The sequence below is a fragment of the Coregonus lavaretus genome (genome assembly GCF_964263955.1).
Source record: "Coregonus lavaretus genome assembly, chromosome: 32".
NCBI lineage: Eukaryota > Metazoa > Chordata > Actinopteri > Salmoniformes > Salmonidae > Coregonus > Coregonus lavaretus.
The window spans coordinates 37,866,940-37,892,378 of NC_140019.1; the positions used below are offsets into that span (position 1 = coordinate 37,866,940).

Consider the following 25,439-nt stretch of genomic DNA (forward strand, 5'->3'; position numbering starts at 1 on the left):
AAAAATAAAATAAAAGACAGACCTTCTCCTTTGTTGAAAGTACCGGTCTGCAACTTTTCTGTTCTCGACTCCCAGATAAAGTAATCATTAGATGTTGTTTTCTGCCTGCAATTACTTTCAGTTACAATGGGTCAACTACAAGAGAACAGGAGAGGGAGAGATGGAGCGGACAAGGGTAGATGGATTGCAGGAGTGGAACAGTATGGGTCCCTGAAGTGCTGATAAATACGTACTCAGCTCAGGGACTGGCCATTGTGTGACGAGGAACCGTGGTGAATGCATGAAATGAAATTAGCCTGGAGTATATACGACCTTTTTTCTCCTTATCTCAGATGTCTGTTTTAAGGAGCCCATTCGTTACCTGCTGTTGAAAAGTAGAATGACAGAGAAAAGGACAATGCCATCCTCACCAATGCGGTCTTATCTCTGAGAGCTGGGCCGGTGAAATCCCTAACTAAGTCACTGTGTTAAACACCATTCATAACATTATCTTAGATATTTTACGATGTTATCACAATTCCTCTACTTCAAGTACTATTATATTAATTGACCGTCACATACACTATAATGGCTATGGATTTTCCTGAATAGCCATGTATTTGATCATACTTTCACTGGGGTTACAGTCAGAGGCTCTGACAATCATCATGTCCAATCTGACCTGCTGGATGATAATGAGAGGGAAACCCCCTACACGGCCATGTTGACCTCCCTGACCCATCAGCCAAACCTCCTACACAGCCATGTTGACCTCCCTGACCCATCAGCCAAACCCCCTACACAGCCATGTTGACCTCCCTGACCCATCAGCCAAACGTTCTACAGGGCCATGTTGACCTCCCTGACCCATCAGCCAAACCTCCTACACAGCCATGTTGACCTCCCTGACCCATCAGCCAAACCTCCTACACAGCCATGTTGACCTCCCTGACCCATCAGCCAAACCTCCTACACAGCCATGTTGACCTCCCTGACCCATCAGCCAAACCTCCTACACAGCCATGTTGACCTCTCTGACCCATCAGCCAAACCTTCTACACAGCCATGTTGACCTCCCTGACCCATCAGCCAAACGTTCTACAGGGCTATGTTGACCTCCCTGACCCATCAGCCAAACGTTCTACAGGGCTATGTTGACCTCCCTGACCCATCAGCCAAACGTTCTACAGGGCTATGTTGACCTCCCTGACCCATCAGCCAAACGTTCTACAGGGCTATGTTGACCTCCCTGACCCATCAGCCAAACGTTCTACAGGGCTATGTTGACCTCCCTGACCCATCAGCCAAACGTTCTACAAAGCCATGTTGACCTCCCTGACCCATCAGCCAAACGTTCTACAGGGCCATGTTGAGCTCCCTGACCCATCAGCCAAACCTTCTACACAGCCATGTTGACCTCCCTGACCCATCAGCCAAACCTTCTACACAGCCATGTTGACCTCCCTGACCCATCAGCCAAATCTCCTACAGGGCTATGTTGACCTCCCTGACCCATCAGCCAAACGTTCTACAGGGCTATGTTGACCTCCCTGACCCATCAGCCAAACGTTCTACAGGGCTATGTTGACCTCCCTGACCCATCAGCCAAACGTTCTACAGGGCTATGTTGACCTCCCTGACCCATCAGCCAAACGTTCTACAGGGCTATGTTGACCTCCCTGACCCATCAGCCAAACGTTCTACAGGGCCATGTTGACCTCCCTGACCCATCAGCCAAACGTTCTACAGGGCTATGTTGACCTCCCTGACCCATCAGCCAAACGTTCTACAGGGCCATGTTGACCTCCCTGACCCATCAGCCAAACGTTCTACAGGGCTATGTTGACCTCCCTGACCCATCAGCAAAGCCCTGTCACCCTTTATTGCCCTTCCTGAGATTATACCCTTCCTTATCTTCTGATAAAAGTAAAGAAAAACTAAATAAAATTGGGTTGGCTGCAAATAACTGGGGTAATCTCCATAGTAACCAACTCTGAAGGCTCTGGTTGGCTAGCTATATACTGCTGAATGGGACTTGTAATGGTTTACATACAGGAGGCTGCTGTGACTGTTTTTACCGTGGCATTTCAGTGATTACCCTGCCTGTTTACATGCCAGGGGAAACATGGGATACGCCTGTCTGTCTTTTAACTTTGTAATTCCATAAATATATCATGAAAGAATATGCATCCCATCTCTGAAACTATCAATCACTCATGAGATGGGTCTGGGGCTGAAATATGAATGTTGAGAGAGTGCTGAGGAAATGAAACACATCCAGGGAGCGCGATGCAATCTGTGGCTCTTTTTCTCTGATTCTGGCGTCAAATGAAACATGGTCCTCTTACTCAAAGGAAGCTTGTGACTAGGTCTGTAACGAAAAATGGCATATGTCCCTTTTATCTAGCGCCTATGTGGTTAAATAGTCCCAATATTATTAATGGCCAACCATTTGCCTATCCTGATGTGTCACACTCTGGCTCCAGGACTTGTGTGTTTGAGCCAGGGTTGTTCATTGTCATTTGTTTGGGTGTGTTCGTTTTGTTGTGTGCTGTTTGGTTGGGGTGTCTAGGTGGTTGTCTTTCTTGTTTGTATTCATGTGACTCCCAATCGGAGGTAACGAGTGACAGCTGTCGCTCGTTATCTCTGATTGGGAGCCATATTTAAACTGTGTGGTTTTTCCTTAGTTTGTGGGTTATTGTTTCCAGTGTTTCCGTGTCAGTCGATGTTCGTTGGACTTCACGATTCGTCTTTTGTTTGTATTTTACGTGCTTCTTTGATTAAAGTCATGTTCACTCGCAACGCTGCGCTTTGGTCCGCTTCCTCATTGGTAGACGATCGTGACAGAATAACCCACCAAAAGAGGACCAAGCAGCGTAACAAGCGGCAACAGGACCTACCTACGCAGGATGTATGGACGCCTCCTAAGGATTTTTGGACTTGGGAGGAGATTCGGGCTGGAAAGGGTCCTTGGGCACAACCGGAGGAGGATCACCGCCCTCGTGAAGAGCTGGAGGCAGCTGCAGCCGAGAGGAGGTGGTATGAGGAGGAATATCACCGCCCTCGTGAAGAGCTGGAGGCAGCTGCAGCCGAGAGGAGGTGGTACGAAGAGGCAGCGCGGAGTCGAGGCTGGAAGCCCGTGGTTACTCCCCAAAAATTTTTTGGGGGGGGGCACATGGCTTGGGCGCCTGGGCAGCAGGAGGCTGCCACAGGTAGAGCTGGAGAGAAGGCATTCGGATTACGGGAGCCATTGGCGAGTGGAAGGGGGGAAGTTGTTGTGGCACGGCATGAGAGACTGAAGTGTGTTCCCAGTCTGGTCCGGTCCGTTCTTGATCCCCAGTTAAGGCCAGTGGTGGGTGTTCCCGGTACGGGCCGGTCTGTTCCTACTCCACGCACCAGGTCCACGATGTGCGTCGCCAGCCGGCCAGAGTCTGCCGTCTGTCCTAGGGCGTCTGAACTGCCCGTCTGCCAAGCGCTGCATAAGCCGCCCGTCTGTACTGAGCCTGCAAAGCCGTCCGTCTGCCATGAGCCTGCAGAGCCGTCCGCCAGACAGAAGCAGACACCTGCTATGGAATCAGCAGGAGCCGACGCAGCCCATACTAGACTGGAAGCTCAGGTTCGGAACCAGAAAGAGCAGATCCTGCAGATGGGAGCCGCCCTGCTGGAGGTGATGACTGCTATCCGAGGCTGGGGTCCGCCTCCACCGCCAGCCTCCCAGCCAGCACCATCAGCCAGCCATGAGCAGCCAGATCCGTCAGTCAGCCATGAGCAGCCAGACCCGTCAGCCAGCCATGAGCAGCCAGATCCGTCAGCCAGCCATGAGCAGCCAGACCCGTCAGCCAGCCATGAGCAGCCAGATCCGTCAGCCAGCCATGAGCAGCCAGATCCGTCAGCCAGCCATGAGCAGCCAGACCCGTCAGCCAGCCATGAGCAGCCAGATCCGTCAGCCAGCCATGAGCAGCCAGACCCGTCAGCCAGCCATGAGCAGCCAGACCCGTCAGCCAGCCATGAGCAGCCAGATCCGTCAGCCAGCCATGAGCAGCCAGACCCGTCAGCCAGCCATGAGCAGCCAGACCCGTCAGCCAGCCATGAGCAGCCAGATCCGTCAGCCAGCCATGAGCAGCCAGATCCGTCAGCCAGCCATGAGCAGCCAGATCCGTCAGTCAGCCATGAGCAGCCAGATCCGTCAGCCAGCCATGAGCAGCCAGATCCGTCTGCCAGCCAGGATCAGCCAGAGCCGTCCAGCCTGGATCCGCCAGAGCCGTCCAGCCAGGATCAGCCAGAGCCGGCCAGCCAGGATCCGCCAGAGCCGGTCAGCCCGGATCCACCAGAGCCGTCCCGCCAGGATCCGCCAGAGCCGTCCAGCCAGGATCAGCCAGAGCCGGCCAGCCAGGATCCGCCAGAGCCGGTCAGCCCGGATCCGCCAGAGCCGTCCCGCCAGGATCCGCCAGAGCCGTCCAGCCTGGATCCGCCAGAGCCGTCCAGCCTGGATCCGCCAGAGCCGTCCCGCCAGGATCCGCCAGAGTCGTCCCGCCAGGATCCGCCAGAGCCGTCCAGCCAGGATCCGCCATCTAGTCAGGTACTGCCCCTTAGCCCGGTGCTGCCCCTTAGTCCTGTACTGCCCTTCAGCCCGGTGCTGCCCCTTAGTCCGGTGCTGCCCCTGAGTCCGGTGCCGCCCCTTAGTCCGGTGCTGCCCCGTAGTCCGGTACTGCCCCTTAGCCCGGTGCTGCCCCTTAGTCCTGTCCTGCCCTTTAGTCCGGTACTGCCCCGTAGTCCGGTGCTGCCCCTTGTCCCGGTGCTGGCCCTTATCCCGGTGCTGCCCCTTAGTCCGGTGCTGCCCCTTAGTCCGGTACTGTCCCGTAGTCAGGTGCCGCCCCTGAGTCCGGTGCCGCCCCTTAATCCAGTGGGGTTGAGTTGGGGGGTGGTCATGAGGAAGGGAGGACGGAAGCGGAGAGTGACTAAGGTGGGATGGGGACCACGACCAGAAGCAGAACCGCCACCGTGGACAGACGCCCACCCAGACCCTCCCCTAGAGTGTATGCTGGTGCGCCCGGAGTTCGCACCTTTAGGGGGGGGTACTGTCACACTCTGGCTCCAGGACTTGTGTGTTTGAGCCAGGGTTGTTCATTGTCATTTGTTTGGGTGTGTTCGTTTTGTTGTGTGCTGTTTGGTTGGGGTGTCTAGGTGGTTGTCTTTCTTGTTTGTATTCATGTGACTCCCAATCGGAGGTAACGAGTGACAGCTGTCGCTCGTTATCTCTGATTGGGAGCCATATTTAAACTGTGTGGTTTTTCCTTAGTTTGTGGGTTATTGTTTCCAGTGTTTCCGTGTCAGTCGATGTTCGTTGGACTTCACGATTCGTCTTTTGTTTGTATTTTACGTGCTTCTTTGATTAAAGTCATGTTCACTCGCAACGCTGCGCTTTGGTCCGCTTCCTCATTGGTAGACGATCGTGACAGATGTACAGTTGGAGTGGGTGTTGAGGCAATGGAAGGTGATGAAGTCTTGGTACTTACAAACTACATTATTTCTCTCTCGCTCTCGTTTTTTTTTTTTTTTTTGTGCATGTCTTAATTGTGAACATGTTCCAGATTTAACCAGCTATGATGGTAAACATCCATGTATTTGTGCAGGACTTAATAGTGAACCTGTTCAAGATATAACCAGCTATGATGGTAAACATCCTTGTATTTGGGCATGTCTTAATTGTGAACCGCTTCCAGAGGTTGATAATGGCGCCGGAGGAGATGGCTGCCGTTTTACGGGCTCCTAACCAGTTGTGCTATTATCTGTGTTTTTTGTAAATAATGTTTCTGCTACCGACTGTCGACCGAAAATAGCTTCTGGCTATCAGGACAGCGATTACTCACCTCGTACTGGACGAATACTTTTTCTTCAACCAGTCGGACGCAAAGGATTTACCTCAGACACCCGACAAGGCCCGAATCCACGTCATTCGCAGGAGAAAGAGACGGAGATATCGGGGACATAGGTCGGGGTGCCTTGTAAGGATCCGATGGCGAGTGGGTTATCTGCCTCTTCCATCAGTCCTATTAGCCAACGTACAATCATTGGAAAACAAAATAGACGACCTAAGATCAAGAATATCCTACCAACGGGACATTACAAACTGTAATATCTTATGTTTCACCGAGTCGTGGCTGAACGACGACATGGATAACATACAGCTGGCGGGATATACGCTACATCGGCAGGATAGAACAGCTGCCTCCGGTAAGACAAGGGGTGGCGGTCTGTGTATATTTGTAAACAACAGCAGGTGCACGAAATCTAATATTAAGGAAGTCTCAAGGTTTTGCTCGCCTGAGGTAGAGTATCTCATGATAAGCTGTAGAACACACTATTTACCAAGAGAAATCTGAACTGAATCTGATCTATCCTCCTGAATCCTGCTTACAAGCAAAAACTAAAGCAGGAAGCACAAGTGACTCAGTCAATAAAGAAGTGGTCAGATGATGCAGTTGCTAAGCTACAGGACTGTTTTGCTAAAACAGACTGGAACATGTTCTGGGATTCTTCCGATGGCATTGAGGAGTACACCACATCAGTCACTGGCTTCATCAATAAGTGCATCGATGACGTTGTCCCCACAGTGACCGTACGTTCATACCCCAACAAGAAACCATGGATTACAGCCAACATCTGCACTGAGCTAAAGGGTAGAGCTGCCGTTTTAAGGAGCGGGACTCTAACCAGGACGCTTATAAGAAATCCCGCTATGCCCTCCGACGAACCATCAAACAGGCAAAGAGTCAATACAGGACTAAGATTGAATTGTACTACACCGGCTCCGACGCTCGTCATATGTGGCAGGGTTTGCAAACTATTACAGACTACAAAGGGAAGCACAGCCGCGACATGCCCAGTGACACAAGCCTACCAGACAAGCTAAATCACTTCTATGCTCGCTTCGAGGCAAGCAGCACTGAAGCATGCAAGAGAGCATCAGCTGTTTCGGACGACTGTGTGATCACGCTCTCCGTAGCCGATGTGAGTAAGACTTTTAAGCAGGTCAACATTCACAAGTCCGCAGGGCCAGACGGATTACCAGGACGTGTACTCCGAGCATCCGCTCACCAACTGACAAGTGTCTTCACTGATATTTTCAACCTGTCCCTGACAGAGTCTGTAATACCAACATGTTTCAAGACGACCACCATAGTTCCTGTGCCCAAGAACACTAAGGTAACCTGTCTAAATGACTATAGACCCGTAGCACTGACGTCTGTAGCCATGAAGTGCTTTGAAAGGTCATGGCTCACATCAACACCCTTATCCCAGAAACCCTAGACCCACTTCAATTTGCATACTGCCCCAACAGATCCACAGATGATGCAATCTCTATTGCACTCCACACTGCCCTTTCCCACCTGGACAAAAGGAACACCTACATGAGAATACTATTCATAGACTACAGCTCAGCGTTCAACACCATAGTGCCCTCAAAGCTCATCACTAAGCTAAGGACCCTGGGACTAAACACCTCCCTCTGCAACTGGATCCTGGACTTCCTAATGGGCCGCCCCCAGGTGGTAAGGATAGGTAACAACACATCTGCCACGCTGATCCTCAACATGGGGGCCCCTCAGGGGTGCGTGCTCAGTCCCCTCCTGAACTCCCTGTTCACCCATGACTTCATGGCCAGGCACGACTCCAACACCATCATTAAGTTTGCAGACGACACAACAGTGGTAGGCCTGATCACCAACAACGATGAGACAGCCTATAGGGAGGAGGTCAGAGACCTGGCCGTGTGGTGCCAGGATAACATCCTCTCCCTCAACGTGAACAAGACAAAGGAGATGATTGTGGACTACAGGAAAAGAAGGACCGAGCACGCCCCCATTCTCATTGACGGGGCTGTAGTGGAGCAGGTTGAGAGCTTCAAGTTCCTTGGTGTCCACATCACCAACAAACTATCATGGTCCAAACACACTAAGACAGTTGTGAAGAGGGCACGACAAAGCCTATTCCCCCTCAGGAGACTGAAAAGATTTGGCATGGGTCCTCAGATCATCAAAAAGTTATACAGCTGCACTACAGAGGGTAGTGCGTACGGCCCAGTTCATCACTGGGGCCAAGCTTCCTGCCATCCAGGACCTCTATACCAGGCGGTGTCAGAGGAAGGCCCTCAAAATTGTCAAAACTCCAGTCACCCTCGTCATAGACTTTTCTCTCTGCTAACGCACAGCAAGCGGTACCGGAGCACCAAGTCTAGGTCCAAAATGCTTCTTAACAGCTTCTACCCCCAAGCCATAAGACTCCTGAACAGCTAATCAAATGGCTACCCAGACTATTTGCATTGTCCCCCCTCTTTTACGCTGCTGCTACTCTCTGTTTATTATCTATGCATAGTCACTTTAACTATACCTACATGTACATATTACCTCAATTACCTTGACTAACCGGTGACCCTGCACATTGGCTATTTACCGGTACCCCCTGTATATAGCCTCCCTACTGTTATTTTTACTGTTATTTTACTGCTTAAATTTTTTACTTACAGTATCTATTGTTTACTTAACACTTATTTTTCTTAAAACTGCATTGATGGTTAAGGGCTTGTAAGCATTTCACTGTAAGGTATTCTGCGCATGTGACAAATAAGATTTGATTTGATTTGATTTAACCAGCTATGGTGGTAAACATCCTTGTATTTGTGCAGGTTTTAATAGTGAACCTCTTCCAGATTTAACCATCTATGATGGTAAACATCTTTGCATTTGTGCAGGTCTTAATTGTGACCGGCCGGCTTGATTCAGACTTATGTAGCACAATTTGAAATTGTGTTTTTTCATTGGATAAAAGTAGAGACTCAGAGCCAAAAAATTGTATATCATACACAACAGTTGAGGAAAAATGGGAAAGTAATTCTGCTTTGAAAGTTGATAAACTTGTAACCTCACTTTTGAGAAAATTGCCTTTGAAGGTTTTGGTACACCTACTGGAGAGCTCTTCTTTGTCTATACCCATTCAGCATTGTTCACACCCCCTTAAGCTATAGCCCCGCCCATAAACTCGGAGCGTTGTCAGATTGTCCGTTCGTAAATTCAGAGCGTTTCGCTCTCGGAGCTTCAAAGCGCACGCTCTGGCCGAGGAGTAGGGTTGATCCGAGCGCTCTGTCTTAACAACAGCAGTCACGCACCCAAGCTAACATTGGCTAGCTTGCTATATACTTCCAGACACAAATGAGAGAACACTCTGACCATTTTATTAGCCCTAGCAGTGCTGGTTAGGCTGTTTTTATGTTATCCAGAGCGTTGGTGACTGCAACTGTGCTGCTGGCAACAATTGAGTTACGCTTTTTTGCCAACATTTACTGACAGCGGCCATATTCATCAGTTATTCTGCGCTCAATCAGACGAGAGTGCTCTGAAATCGGGAGTAGATAGCCAGAGAGAATTTACCAGCTACTTCTATCAACAGTTGTCGCATTGACATCATGAACCTCCTATTGAAATGGTTACTTGCATAGCGGAGTCTTTTGTTAAGACATGTAGCTAGCTAGCTAGCTAGCTAAACAATGAACCATAATCCCAACTCATGACGTTACTACCCTGCATGAATCTGCAGGTAGCTAACCAACCAGGTTCAATGTTAACTAGCTAACATTGGGCTATAACTAGCAAAGCAAATGGCTCTGAGATATAAATAATAAGATAATACACGTAACGTTAGCTAGCGAGCCAGCCAGCTAACGTTAGCTTGCTAGCTAACAGTATACTTTAACTTGAAATGAAAACAGTTTTCTGTAAAAATTAGAAATGTGTAATATCTAAAAATTTAGCTACCTAGACTATCTGACCCGTATACATGGATGAACGCTTCTCCCTCTCTGTCACAGATGCCATGGTTGCCCTTAGTTTGAAGATGTAATCCGGAGACAGGTGTTTTCTCCATCTCCTTAGCTATCATACTCTAATTCTACTGATTTCAAAACTCGGTCCTCCAGAAAGTGGAGAGCAACACTTATGCAGTTCTACTAAGCGATATATATATTTTTAAAGCCGTGTTAGACAGGATTACCTAGACATACTGACCAGCTCAAATATACTGAAACGTGCTGTATGGCAAACCAATCCGAACTCATGTCCAGCCCACACATTATCTCAGCCAATCATGGCTAGCGGGAAGGTTGCTGTCTTTTTCTGTGTCTAAACCAACTAGGCTCGTTATTTAACAATTGTATTCATATTTACAGATGGAATACAAATTTGTTATTAAGGCACATGAAAGTTCACATGTTCTAGAAGGCATTTCTGCCAAAAAACGCATTTTGATTTTTTTTAAAAGTAGTGACCCGCGACATAAGCCTAGTTTCCTGAAACGAGTCACAATTGTTAACCTGTTCCAGATTTACCCAGCTATGGTGGTAAACATCCTTGTATTCGCTTGGGATTTACCCAGCTATGGTGGTAAACATCCTTGTATTCGCTTGGGATTTACCCAGCTATGGTGGTAAACATCCTTGTATTCGCTTGGGATTTACCCAGCTATGGTGGTAAACATCCTTGTATTCGCTTGGGATTTACCCAGCTATGGTGGTAAACATCCTTGTATTCGCTTGGGATTTAACCAGCTATGGTGGTAAACATCCTTGTATTCGCTTGGGATTTAACCAGCTATGGTGGTAAACATCCTTGTATTCGCTTGGGATTTACCCAGCTATGGTGGTAAACATCCTTGTATTCGCTTGGGATTTAACCAGCTATGGTGGTAAACATCCTTGTATTCGCTTGGGATTTACCCAGCTATGGTGGTAAACATCCTTGTATTCGCTTGGGATTTACCCAGCTATGGTGGTAAACATCCTTGTATTCGCTTGGGATTTAACCAGCTATGGTGGTAAACATCCTTGTATTCGCTTGGGATTTAACCAGCTATGGTGGTAAACATCCTTGTATTCGCTTGGGATTTACCCAGCTATGGTGGTAAACATCCTTGTATTCGCTTGGGATTTAACCAGCTATGGTGGTAAACATCCTTGTATTCGCTTGGGATTTACCCAGCTATGGTGGTAAACATCCTTGTATTCGCTTGGGATTTAACCAGCTATGGTGGTAAACATCCTTGTATTCGCTTGGGATTTACCCAGCTATGGTGGTAAACATCCTTGTATTCGCTTGGGATTTAACCAGCTATGGTGGTAAACATCCTTGTATTCGCTTGGGATTTACCCAGCTATGGTGGTAAACATCCTTGTATTCGCTTGGGATTTAACCAGCTATGGTGGTAAACATCCTTGTATTCGCTTGGGATTTACCCAGCTATGGTGGTAAACATCCTTGTATTCGCTTGGGATTTAACCAGCTATGGTGGTAAACATCCTTGTATTCGCTTGGGATTTAACCAGCTATGGTGGTAAACATCCTTGTATTCGCTTGGGATTTACCCAGCTATGGTGGTAAACATCCTTGTATTCGCTTGGGATTTAACCAGCTATGGTGGTAAACATCCTTGTATTCGCTTGGGATTTAACCAGCTATGGTGGTAAACATCCTTGTATTCGCTTGGGATTTAACCAGCTATGGTGGTAAACATCCTTGTATTCGCTTGGGATTTACCCAGCTATGGTGGTAAACATCCTTGTATTCGCTTGGGATTTAACCAGCTATGGTGGTAAACATCCTTGTATTCGCTTGGGATTTACCCAGCTATGGTGGTAAACATCCTTGTATTCGCTTGGGATTTAACCAGCTATGGTGGTAAACATCCTTGTATTCGCTTGGGATTTACCCAGCTATGGTGGTAAACATCCTTGTATTCGCTTGGGATTTAACCAGCTATGGTGGTAAACATCCTTGTATTCGCTTGGGATTTACCCAGCTATGGTGGTAAACATCCTTGTATTCGCTTGGGATTTAACCAGCTATGGTGGTAAACATCCTTGTATTCGCTTGGGATTTAACCAGCTATGGTGGTAAACATCCTTGTATTCGCTTGGGATTTACCCAGCTATGGTGGTAAACATCCTTGTATTCGCTTGGGATTTAACCAGCTATGGTGGTAAACATCCTTGTATTCGCTTGGGATTTAACCAGCTATGGTGGTAAACATCCTTGTATTCGCTTGGGATTTAACCAGCTATGGTGGTAAACATCCTTGTATTCGCTTGGGATTTAACCAGCTATGGTGGTAAACATCCTTGTATTCGCTTGGGATTTACCCAGCTATGGTGGTAAACATCCTTGTATTCGCTTGGGATTTAACCAGCTATGGTGGTAAACATCCTTGTATTCGCTTTGGATTTACCCAGCTATGGTGGTAAACATCCTTGTATTCGCTTGGGATTTACCCAGCTATGGTGGTAAACATCCTTGTATTCGCTTGGGATTTACCCAGCTATGGTGGTAAACATCCTTGTATTCGCTTGGGATTTACCCAGCTATGGTGGTAAACATCCTTGTATTCGCTTGGGATTTACCCAGCTATGGTGGTAAACATCCTTGTATTCGCTTGGGATTTACCCAGCTATGGTGGTAAACATCCTTGTATTCGCTTGGGATTTACCCAGCTATGGTGGTAAACATCCTTGTATTCGCTTGGGATTTAACCAGCTATGGTGGTAAACTTCCTTGTATTCGCTTGGGATTTACCCAGCTATGGTGGTAAACATCCTTGTATTCGCTTGGGATTTAACCAGCTATGGTGGTAAACATCCTTGTATTCGCTTGGGATTTAACCAGCTATGGTGGTAAACATCCTTGTATTGGCTTGGGATTTACCCAGCTATGGTGGTAAACATCCTTGTATTCGCTTGGGATTTAACCAGCTATGGTGGTAAACATCCTTGTATTCGCTTGGGATTTACCCAGCTATGGTGGTAAACATCCTTGTATTCGCTTGGGATTTACCCAGCTATGGTGGTAAACATCCTTGTATTCGCTTGGGATTTACCCAGCTATGGTGGTAAACATCCTTGTATTCGCTTGGGATTTACCCAGCTATGGTGGTAAACATCCTTGTATTCGCTTGGGATTTAACCAGCTATGGTGGTAAACATCCTTGTATTCGCTTGGGATTTACCCAGCTATGGTGGTAAACATCCTTGTATTCGCTTGGGAAAGGTATATGGTTATCAGACTCAACCCCGTAACGTCGATGTCCGCGACCCCCCGCGGAAATCAAATTGGCATTATTTTTATTTTTTTATCATCATAACATTTAGTCAGTTTAAGATAGAGATATCTATTTGTTTTGCATTGGATGCGTCTCAATCCAACACATCCGCCCAATGTCGTACTTCCGCGTCTGCGGTGAAAGCTGACAGAGCTATAGCGGTGTTTGTCAGACCATGAGACGTCGCAAAAATCGGTCTTCTCACAAACTCAACTGTACCGTCCGAACAGTTTAGCAAACTACAAACTATTATGACACCTCTATGGAAAGATGAGACTCTCAAGACACGGTGGTGTTCTCCTTTTGGATCTGCGACCCCCGAAAGCGTCTTGGGACTTGTCTGAAGTCTGTACAGTCGATCTGCCAACTTCTGTCTGTAGCGTCCGAACAGTTTGGGACTTAAAACAATCCCTTTTATCTTAGTAGAACCCACTGACCAGAACACCCTCTGACCAGAACACCCTCTGACCAGAACACCCTCTGACCAGAACACCCACTGACCAGAACACCCACTGATCAGAGCACCCTCTGACCAGAACACCCACTGACCAGAACACCCACTGATCAGAACACCCAATGACCAGAACACCCACTGATCAGAGCACCCTCTGACCAGAACACCCACTGACCAGAACACCCACTGACCAGAACACCCACTGATCAGAACACCCTCTGACCAGAACACCCACTGATCAGAACACCCTCTGACCAGAACACCCACTGACCAGAACACCCACTGATCAGAACACCCAATGACCAGAACACCCACTGATCAGAACACCCTCTGACCAGGACACCCCCTGATCAGAGCACCCTCTGACCAGAACACCCACTGATCAGAACACCCTCTGACCAGAACACCCACTGATCAGAACACCCTCTGACCAGAACACCCACTGATCAGAACACCCTCTGACCAGAACACCCTCTGACCAGATCACCCTCTGACCAGAACACCCACTGATCAGAACACCCACTGACCAGAACACCCAATGACCAGAACACCCATTGACCGAAACACCCTCTGACCTGAGCTGTCATCAAGGTCAGTCAAGCAATGTGTCCCAAATGGCACCTTATTCCCTACATAGTGCACTACTTTTGACCAGAGCTGCTATTAAAAGTAGTGCACTATAAAGGGAATAGGGTACTATTTGGGACGCAGGCCTGGTCCTTGTGGAGTGGACACTGATACAGACTGCATCCTCTTTGAGCTGTTTAATGTGAAATATCACAAACAGACATAGCAGTACTCCTCTGGCAGTCGGCACGGCAGCAATGACTTCACCCAGGCAAAGCACTGCAGCACCAAGTACTTTTCACACGTATGATGTAATTACAGACAAGTTCACCTTTCTTTGTACTTATCACTCGTGTTTTGAGGGGATAAGCTAGAGGCTTTGTTGTGTGTGTGTGTGAGTGTCTGTGAGTACTGAATAATAGGTCCTCATTTAATGTTGTTGTTTTCCCTTCAGAAAAGAAGAACAATACCTTGGAAAAAGACAACTACAACAGCGAAAAATGCTGCTATCAAATGATTGACTCAGGGAATAGTAAGGACTTGGCCTTATTGCGCTTGCTCAGTGAGCTGCATCATCGTTTCCCTTAATGAAGTTAGTGACCCTCTGAAAGGTGACACATTCACTGCTCAGGAGATGTTTTCACTCAGACTCAGAGGCTGGGAGGCTGAGCAGACCAACATGGAGAGGTTTAGAGCCGTATTCAACCTGTATTGATGAAGCGTTACATGTTGTGTGCTACAAATTTAAAGGTACTTTCCGATTGAGCCGACATATGCAGTGTTTACCGTGAATGCAGTCTCCGCTAACACGGGAACATTGCCTTTAAATTTCAATCACTCTATAACGCTGAACTTCAGCGATACAGATTGAATCCAGCCCTAGATTCCAGATCTGACTCCATGCACCAGGGGACTCCATGTATCTCCTGGCAATTAGTATGAATCTACACATTTTTCACCAGTTCATGGTCATTATAAGCAGGTTGGCTTTTGTTATATTCAATAAATTGTAGCTCAATTGGTAGAGCATGGCGCTTCTAACGCCAGGGTAGTGGGTTCGTTCCCCGGGACCACCCAAACGTAAAAATGTATGCACACATGACTGTAAATCGCTTTGGATAAAAGCATCTGCTAAATGACATATTATTATTATATATCTCCTCATTTAAAGAATGCAATTAAGTATTGCAAACAAATAGGATTTTGGAGTTTTGGTTGGATATCAGTAATCACCCCCCAAAAAGTTAGATTTTGTAGTTGGAATGGAACATTAATACAATAACTTCACTGTTTTAAATTTGAGCTGACTAGGGAATTTAATTAAAAAGAGCATGCTCAACTTGTTATGTGGGGATCTCACATCCATAGACACAGACAAAGACCTAGGACCATTCAATTATTGATAGCATTGTTACTCATGCCTATATGTGAAATTATTTCTATGAGACAGCTTGAAACAGAGACATGGAGGACTGATTTGATGTTTTAGCAAGGACCTCTCCTCTTTTCCTCTTTGTGTGTCTCAGAAACATAACACTGTGGGCTCCTGTTTGCCGTGGTGCACACTGTGGGCTCCTGTTTGCCGTGGTGCATACTGTGGGCTCCTGTTTGCCGTGGTGTATACTGTGGGCTCCTGTTTGCCGTGGTGCATACTGTGGGCTCCTGTTTGCCGTGGTGCATACTGTGAGCTCCTGTTTGCCGTGGTGCATACTGTGAGCTCCTGTTTGCCGTGGTGCATACTGTGGGCTCCTGTTTGCCGTGGTGCATACTGTGGGCTCCTGTTTGCCGTGGTGCATACTGTGGGCTCCTGTTTGCCGTGGTGTATACTGTTTTTGTAATAACCAGAGTTGACAGGTTTTATTGCTGGGGCTCAAAGCTGAGCCCTCCTTCTCTTCCTGGACTAATTTCACATGTGATGTCAGCCAGAGCATAATGAGATAAGATATTTGGAGTGCCTTGCTTTCTCCTCCCTGCTTTCTCCCTCCCTGCTTTCTCCTCCCTGCTTTCTCCCTCCCTGCTTTCTCCTCCCTGCTTTCTCCTCCCTGCTTTCTCCTCCCTGCTTTCCCCTCCCTGCTTTCTCCTCCCTGCTTTCTCCTCCCTGCTTTCTCCTCCCTGCTTTCTCCCTTCCTGCTTTCTCCTCCCTGCTTTCTCCTCCCTGCTTTCTCCTCCCTGCTTTCTCCTCCCTGCTTTCTCCCTCCCTGCTTTCTCCTCCCTGCTTTCTCCTCCCTGCTTTCTCCCTCCCTGCTTTCCCCTCCCTGCTTTCTCCTCCCTGCTTTCTCCTCCCTGCTTTCTCCTCCCTGCTTTCTCCTCCCTGCTTTCTCCTCCCTGCTTTCTCCCTGCTTTCTCCCTCCCTGCTTTCTCCTCCCTGCTTTCTCCTCCCTGCTTTCTCCTCCCTGCTTTCTCCTCCCTGCTTTCTCCTCCCTGCTTTCTCCTCCCTGCTTTCTCCCTCCCTGCTTTCTCCTCCCTGCTTTCTCCTCCCTGCTTTCTCCTCCCTGCTTTCTCCTCCCTGCTTTCTTCCTCCCTGCTTTCTCCTCCCTGCTTTCTCCTCCCTGCTTTCTTCTCGCTGATTTCTCCTCCCTGCTTTCTCCTCCCTGCTTTCTCCTCGCTGATTTCTCCTCCCTGCTTTCTCCTCCCTGCTTTCTCCTCCCTGCTTTCTCCTCGCTGATTTCTCCTCCCTGCTTTTTCCTCCCTGCTTTCTCCTCGCTGATTTCTCCTCCCTGCTTTCTCCTCCCTGCTTTCTCCTCCCTGCTTTCTCCTCGCTGATTTCTCCTCCCTGCTTTTTCCTCCCTGCTTTCTCCTCGCTGATTTCTCCTCCCTGCTTTCTCCTCCCTGCTTTCTCCTCGCTGATTTCTCCTCCCTGCTTTCTCCTCCCTGCTTTCTCCTCGCTGATTTCTCCTCCCTGCTTTCTCCTCCCTGCTTTCTCCTCGCTGATTTCTCCTCCCTGCTTTCTCCCTCCCTGCTTTCTCCTCCCTGCTTTCTCCTCCCTGCTTTCTCCTCCCTGCTTTCTCCCTCCCTGCTTTCTCCTCCCTGCTTTCTCCTCCCTGCTTTCTCCCTCCCTGCTTTCTCCTCCCTGCTTTCTCCTCCCTGCTTTCTCCCTCCCTGCTTTCTCCTCGCTGATTTCTCCTCCCTGCTTTCTCCTCCCTGATTTCTCCCTCCCCAAATGCAAATACAGTCTATCACTCATAACTATACTCATTGTACCTTTCATGTCAAATATGCTAACAAGAATCCTAACAAGAATCCTAAGAAGCGTGGATTTGTGTGTTTTTGTGATGTTCACATGTTTGAGTTACTGTAATTGAGCAAGGTGTGCCGTGGTGACAGTGATAAAAAATAAATATAATGGCTTGGGATGTTCATTAAATATTGAATACAGTCAAGCCAATCTCCGACACCAACAACAGAGACAGTTCTTCACCAACTTTAAATAATCTACTGGGAATTCATTGTCTATTGTAGGTAAACACAGGGAACCAAGGGAATACCAATGGGAATGAAATATTATTCTGCTGTTTTTCTCCTTATGGGATGAATCAAACATTTATTACCGCCTTTTATTTCTCTAACAAGTTGACATTTACAAGTCACTTTCAGATCAACATCTAACAGGTTGACATTTACAGGTCACCTTCAGATCAACATCTAACAGGTTGTCATTTACAGGTCACCTTCAGATCAACATCCCACTTTATTATTTTAACGTTGCAATTTGTTTTGTTGTTGTTTGTTTTTCTTAATAATAATGTAATAAGATTATTGTCCCCTCTCTAACTCGAAGAAGCCCCAGCACTACAATGTCCTTGTCTAAATCCCTTTAATAACAGAAAAATGGCGCGTTTCAACGCTTTAACTGAGCTCATCATTCTCTTCTTGTCTTTGTCTTCTTCTATTCTCTTTTGTTGAATGTCTTTGGTGCTGCAGCAGTGGTGGAGGTGAACCTGGCCAAGGCCCTGGCGGAAGCCTCGGAGACGTGCACCCAGGAATGTCTGATCCTGGGCCACTCCGACAGCTGCTGGATGCCCCACGCCCTGGTGACCCAGTTCCAGTCTCCGTCCAACACGGGTACCCTGCCTACCCTGCCTACGCTGCCCTCCTTTGGCTTCCAGCACCAGCAGAGCTCCTCCTGGGCCAGGGAAGCCAAGACGGACGGGCGTCAGTGCCATACCCTGGGCAGGTCTACGCCCAAAGACGATCTGGCTAAAGGGATGAACCGGCCGCAGTTCTACAACACTCTGGAAAGACACTGCAGCAGCAAGAGCAAGGAGTCTGACCCCGTCAAGGTCATCCCTCTGGCCAGCTTTTCCTCGTCTTCGTCGGGCCAGCAGACCCCAGTCACCGGGGGATCCTCTGCCATGTTACATGAGCATCAGCTGTAAGGGGCCAGAGTAACACCAACCAGTTTGTCTAATGTGTCTTCATGTATCTACAGTGACTTGCGAAAGTATTCACCTCCCTTTGGCATTTTTTTCTATTTTGTTGCCTTACAACCTGGAATTAAAATTGAAAACTTGAGCGTGCATAACTATTCACCCCCCCCCCCCCAAAGTCAATACTTTGTAGAGCCTACTTTTGCAGCAATTACAGCTGCAAGTCTCTTGAGGTATATCTCTATAAGCTTGGCAAAACTACTCCAGCTCTCCTTCAAGTTGGATGGGTTCCGCTGGTGTACAGCAATCTTTAAGTCATACCACAGATTCTCAATTGGATTGAGGTCTGGGCTTTGACTATTTAAATGTTTCCCCTTAAACCACTTGATTGTTGCTTTAGCAATATGCTTAGGGTCATTGTCCTGCTGGAAGGTGAACTTCCGTCCCAGTCTCAAATCTCTGGAAGACTGAAAAAGGTTTCCCTCAAGAATTTCTGTATTTAGCACCATCCATCATTCCTTCAATTCTGACCAGTTTCCCAGTCCCTGCCGATGAAAAACATGCCCACAGCATGACGCTGCCACCACCATGCTTCACTGTGGGGATGGTGTTCTCGGGGTGATGAGAGGTGTTGGGTTTGCACCAGACATAGCGTTTTCCTTGATGGCCAAAAGGCTCAATTTTAGTCTCATCTGACCAGAGTACCTTCTTCCATATGTTTGGGGAGTCTCCCACATGCCTTTTGGCGAACACCAAACGTGTTTGCTTATTTTTTTCTTTAAGCAATGGCTTTTTTCTGCCAACTATTCTGTAAAGCCCAGCTCTGTGGAGTGTACGGCTTAAACTGGTCCTACGGACAGATACTCCTTCAGGGTTATCTTTGGTGTCTTTGTTGCATCTCTGATTAATGCCCTCCTTGCCTGGTCCGTGGGTTTTGGTGGGTGGCCCTCTCTTGGCAGGTTTGTTGTGGTGCCATATTCTTTCAATTTTTTTTATAATGGATTTAATAGTGCTCCGTGGGATGTTCAAAGTTTCAGATATTTTTTTATAACCCAACCCTGATCTGTACTTCTCCACAACTTTGTCCCTGACCTGTTTGGAGAGCTCCTTGGTCTTCAAGGTGCCGCTTGCATGGTGGTGTCCCTTGCTTAGTGGTGTTGCAGACTCTGGGGCCTTTCAGAACAGGTGTATATATACTGAGATCATGTGACAGATCATGTGACACTTAAATAAAGTCCACCTGTGTGCAATCTAACTAATTATGTGACTTCTGAAGGTAATTGGTTGCACCAGATCTTATTTTAGGTCTTCATAGCAAAAGGGGTGAATACATATGCGCGCACCACTTTTCCGTTATTTATTATTTAGAATTCTTTGAAACAAGTTATTTTTTTTCATTTCACTTCACCAATTTGGACTATTTTGTGTAAGTCCATTACATGAAATCCAAATAAAAATCAATTTAAATTACAGGTTGTAATGCAACAAAATAGGAAAAACGCCAAGGGGGATGAATACTTTTGCAAGGCACTGTATAGCATCAGCTGTAAGGGGACAGAGTAACACCAACCAGTTTGTCTAATGTATCTTGATGTTTTTTTATTTTTTTTGTGTGTATGTGTGTGAATATGGACTGTGGAGGAAGGGACAATGACGAAACTGTTACTCAGTCTCCACGGTGTTGTTCCTCAGTCTCCACGATGTTGTTCCTCAGTCTCCACGATGTTGTTCCTCAGTCTCCACGATGTTGTTCCTCAGTCTCCACGATGTTGTTCCTCAGTCTCCACGATGTTGTTACTCAGTCTCCACGATGTTGTTCCTCAGTCTCCACGATGTTGTTCCTCAGTCTCCACAATGTTGTTCCTCAGTCTCCACGATGTTGTTCCTCAGTCTCCACGATGTTGTTCCTCAGTCTCCCACGGTGTTGTTCCTCAGTCTCCCACGGTGTTGTTCCTCAGTCTCCACGATGTTGCACAGAAGAGGATCTGACAATGGCTGTAATCATATAATGTATGAAAGACAAACTTCTTTGAAGGAAGGCCTAGCTAAACATTTGTTAAAAATGTAATCCATGTACAGTATATAAATGGTTGTCCTATACCAAAGTAGTTCCACAACAGGAAAAAAAATAATATTTAAATAGTCATAGCTTTCAGTTTGGTAGAGATTTCGCTGATCAGTAATCAATAAGAACGACGACCACTATAGCGGAACCAGCTTTAGTCGAACCTTCCTAAACACGATTTACTCACCGATAAACAAAACGCAAACACACGGTACAGCTTGTTGAACAAGCTGAATCTGGCTAAACGTTATATTAGTGAACCCAAGGTGAATGGTGGTATATATGTCCAATCTCTGGTGAAATATTGCTTAGTGTATCCAGGACGACATTCAGCTCCAGCTCTAACTGATGATCCAAGGTAGCTTTTCTCTTTCCCTGAATATGTTCATAGAATCTCGTCTTGTTCAGGGGTCTGCAGACACGTACCTGGACAAAAAAAAAAATGTTTCATTCTGTGTTGTGCTAACATTTTATATAAACATACAGTACAGGCTCTTCCCCCGTGATATGCCCAACACTGTGTTCCTCTTCATATGTTTCTTGTATGGCGAGTTGTGATGCCTTTCACACCCCTTTCCCTGACCTCTATTGCAAACCTACTATTTTTCTACATTATCTCCCCCTGTAATAAGAACGTACTCCTTTTCAACATTATCTTCCCCACCTAATAAGAACCTACTGATTTTCTCCTTGAACAGCCCAGACAGAGGTGCCATGCAATGAGCTACAGCATTTGTTTTCAACTATTCCTTATCTATCCTTTTTATAGAATATAACATGTACTGTACGCATCGTAATGAGTGCTATGGAGACAATTAAGAATATCTCCCAATAGTCTAATTACTTTGAGCCGTAATCTCCACAGCAAAGTAATAGCCGTATTTGACAACTCTGTAATAGTCGTCTAGTCTCACTGAAACATAATGTATTCCCTAATAGTCAGGTCATGAAAAGTTGTAGACGTATACAGTCTGGCCGCAAAAAAAAAAGCTTTTTATTTGCTTTAATTTGTGTCGCTATCTCGTCAGGTTATATAACAAGAGTTTCTGTATCCATATTCAAGCAGCTTAAAATATAAGTTACATTTGTTATATTCACATATTTACATACACCCTTTCTCCTATGTTTTATCCACCATATATTTGATTTAACCATATGTCCATAGTTTCAAGGGAAAAACCATTGGCTGTCATAGATTCGGCTAACATTGCATAACGATCATCAGTTAACAAGTTTTAAATTTGTTTACAACTGTGTCCTCTAGCGGCTTGAAAGAAAGAAACAGGACAGGGTGACGTTCTCCCTGGAGGACTAGACATTAACAGGACATGTTTAGGCTACCGTTCTCCCTGGAGGGTTAGACATTAACAGGACATGTTTAGGCTACCGTTCTCCCTGGAGGACTAGACATTAACAGGACATGTTTAGGGTACCGTTCTCCCTGGAGGGTTAGACATTAACAGGACATGTTTAGGCTACCGTTCTCCCTGGAGGGTTAGACATTAACAGGACATGTTTAGGCTACCGTTCTCCCTGGAGGACTAGACATTAACAGGACATGTTTAGGCTACCGTTCTCCCTGGAGGGTTAGACATTAACAGGACATGTTTAGGGTACCGTTCTCCCTGGAGGACTAGACATTAACAGGACATGTTTAGGGTACCGTTCCCTCTGGAGGACTAGACAGTAACAGGACATGTTTAGGGTACCGTTCTCCCTGGAGGACTAGACATTAACAGGACATGTTTAGGGTACCGTTCCCTCTGGAGGACTAGACAGTAACAGGACATGTTTAGGGTACCGTTCTCCCTGGAGGACTAGACATTAACAGGACATGTTTAGGCTACCGTTCTCCCTGGAGGACTAGACATTAACAGGACATGTTTAGGCTACCGTTCTCCCTGGAGGGTTAGACATTAACAGGACATGTTTAGGCTACCGTTCTCCCTGGAGGGTTAGACATTAACAGGACATGTTTAGGCTACCGTTCTCCCTGGAGGACTAGACATTAACAGGACATGTTTAGGCTACCGTTCTCCCTGGAGGGTTAGACATTAACAGGACATGTTTAGGCTACCGTTCTCCCTGGAGGACTAGACATTAACAGGACATGTTTAGGCTACCGTTCTCCCTGGAGGACTAGACATTAACAGGACATGTTTAGGCTACCGTTCTCCCTGGAGGACTAGACAGTAACAGGACATGTTTAGGCTACCGTTCTCCCTGGAGGACTAGACATTAACAGGACATGTTTAGGCTACCGTTCTCCCTGGAGGACTAGACATTAACAGGACATGTTTAGGGTACCGTTCTCCCTGGAGGACTAGACAGTAACAGGACATGTTTAGGCTACCGTTCTCCCTGGAGGACTAGACATTAACAGGACATGTTTAGGCTACCGTTCTCCCTGGAGGGTTAGACATTAACAGGACATGTTTAGGCTACCGTTCTCCCTGGAGGACTAGACATTAACAGGACATGTTTAGGGTACCGTTCTCCCTGGAGGACTAGACATTAACAGGACATGTTTAGGGTACCGTTCTCCCTGGAGGGTTAGACATTAACAGGACATGTTTAGGCTACCGTTCTCCCTGGAGGACTAGACAGTAACAGGACATGTTTAGGCTACCGTTCTCCCTGGAGGGCTAGACATTAAAATGTGTCTTCGCTTGGTTGAGACTCTGCTTGCATTCAGAGGACACTTTGTGTCAGGTATCCATCAGTGTAGAAATGCATTAGCGAAGCCGCCGGTGGTGTTATGTGGAAGGGTCAAGGTCAGGGTCAATTTCATCTCACCTCAAGTCAATTAAGGAAATGAATTGAATTTTTATTCATGAATTGAATAAGTTCTACTCATTGAACATGGTTAACCCACGGCCCACCCAAGTCCCAACCATGAGTTGGATATCAATTCCTTTTTGCAGAATATTTTTTTCTTTCCATTTTATCCTGAAACAGCTGCTCGCTGCAGTTAAATGTTAAACACATTTGTCTTTCATCAAAGATAACAAATACAGACGGGACAGAGTAAGCTGACATATGCAAATAAAACACAAAGCACTTGCTTGCTTCAGACAGTGACCGTGAACACAGACCTGTCTCTTTGCAATGTTTGATTTGTATACATCCCTGTTAGTGAGCATTTCTTCTTTGCCAAGATTATCCATCCACCTGACAGCTGTGGCATATCAATAATCTGATTAAACAGCACGATCATTACACAGGTGCACCTAGTGTTGGGGACATTAAAAGGCCACTCTAAAATGTGCTGTTTTGTCACACAACACAATGCCACAGATGTCTCAAGTTCTGAGGGAGCATGCAATTGGCATGCTGACTGCAGGAATGTCCACCAGAGCTGTTGCCAGAAAATGTAATGTTAATTTCTCTACCATAAGCCGCCTCCAACGTCGTTTTAGAGAATTTGGCAGTACGTCCAACCGCAGACCACGTGTAACCATACCAGCCCAAGATCTCCACATGCGGGATCGTCTGAGACCAGCCACCTAGGAGGCTGATGAAACTGTGGGTTTGCGCAACCGAATAATTTCTGCACAAACTGTCAGAAACCGTCTCAGGGAAGCTCATCTGCGTGCTCGTCGTCCTCACCAGGGTCTTGACCTGATTGCAGTTCGACGTTGTAACCGACTTCAGTGGGCAAATGCTCACCTTCGATGACTTCTGGCACGCTGGAGAAGTGTGCTCTTCACGGATTAATCACGGTTTCAACTGTACCGGGCAGATGGCAGACGGCGTGTATGGCGTCTGAGCGAGAGGTTTGCTGATGTCAACGTTGTGAACAGAGTGCCCCATGGTGACAGTGGGGTTGTGGTATGGGTCAGAATAAGCTATGCACAAAGAACACAATAGCATTTTTTATCGATGGCAATTTGAATGCACAGATATACCGTGACGAATTCCTGAGGCCCATAGTCGTGCCATTCATCCGCCGCCATCACCTCATGTTTCAGCATGATAATGCACGGCCCCATGTCGCAAGGATCTGTACACAATTCCTGGAAGCTGAAAATGTCCCAGTGACATGTCTGGTGAGTATGGCCTACATACTCACCAGACATGTCACCCATTGAGCATGTTTGGGATATTCAGTATCGACGTGTACGACAACGTGTTCCAGTTCACACCAATCACCAGCAACTTCGCACAGCCATTGAAGAAGAGTGGAACAGCATTCCACAGGCCACAATCAACAGCCTGATCAACTCTATTTAAACAAGATGTGTCGCACTGCATAAGGAAAATGGTTGTCACACCAGATACTAACTGGTTTTCTGATCCACGCCTCTACCTTTTTTTTAAAGGTATCTGTGACCAACAGACGCATATCTGTATTCCCAGTCATGTGAAATCCATAGATTAGGGTGTAATTAATTTAATTCAATTGACTGATTTCCGTATATGAACTGTAAGTCAGTAAAATCTTTGAAATTGTTGCATGTTGCGTTTATATTTTTGTTCAGTGTACACATTATATACATAGATGCTCATACAGAGGAACACAGATGGATAGAATGCTCTTATGTCAATGTTGATATACATACACATACAGATAGGTAATACTTGAGACTTAAAATATTTCATTATATCACTGTCATCGAGAGCCAAAATTCTCAACACTACTTTGTTTTAACACGTATCAGGTGGATTTGTGTTGTCATGTGACCATCATCAACCAATTGTGTTGCCATAACCATATATCCCTTCTGAGGCAACTGACAATACGTGGCAAACAAACACAAAAATGTTCAATTTCAGACGTGTGATAAATATGAGGCATGTACACACAAAATGAATATCGCATCAACTTTGTGAAAACATTATTTTATATTGTACATAACAGTACATT

The 25,439-nt window shown here is 46.6% G+C and overlaps 1 protein-coding gene across 3 annotated transcripts in view; it reads left to right on the forward strand.

Annotated features, from left to right (window-relative positions):
• LOC311107441 (protocadherin-11 X-linked-like) overlaps positions 1-18,516 on the forward strand; it is a gene marked incomplete at both ends in the record, with an annotated part of 246,941 nt that extends 228,425 nt beyond the window's left edge. For 2 of the 3 annotated variants that reach the window (XM_084149933.1, XM_084149934.1), the window contains one exon: positions 18,065-18,516. In XM_084149933.1, the coding sequence (XP_084006059.1) occupies positions 18,065-18,516 (452 nt within the window). Of the gene's footprint in view, positions 1-18,061 lie in introns of all 3 variants that reach the window. The other variant, XM_084149932.1, reaches the window with a different exon arrangement.
• Positions 18,517-25,439: the final 6,923 nt, after the last annotated feature.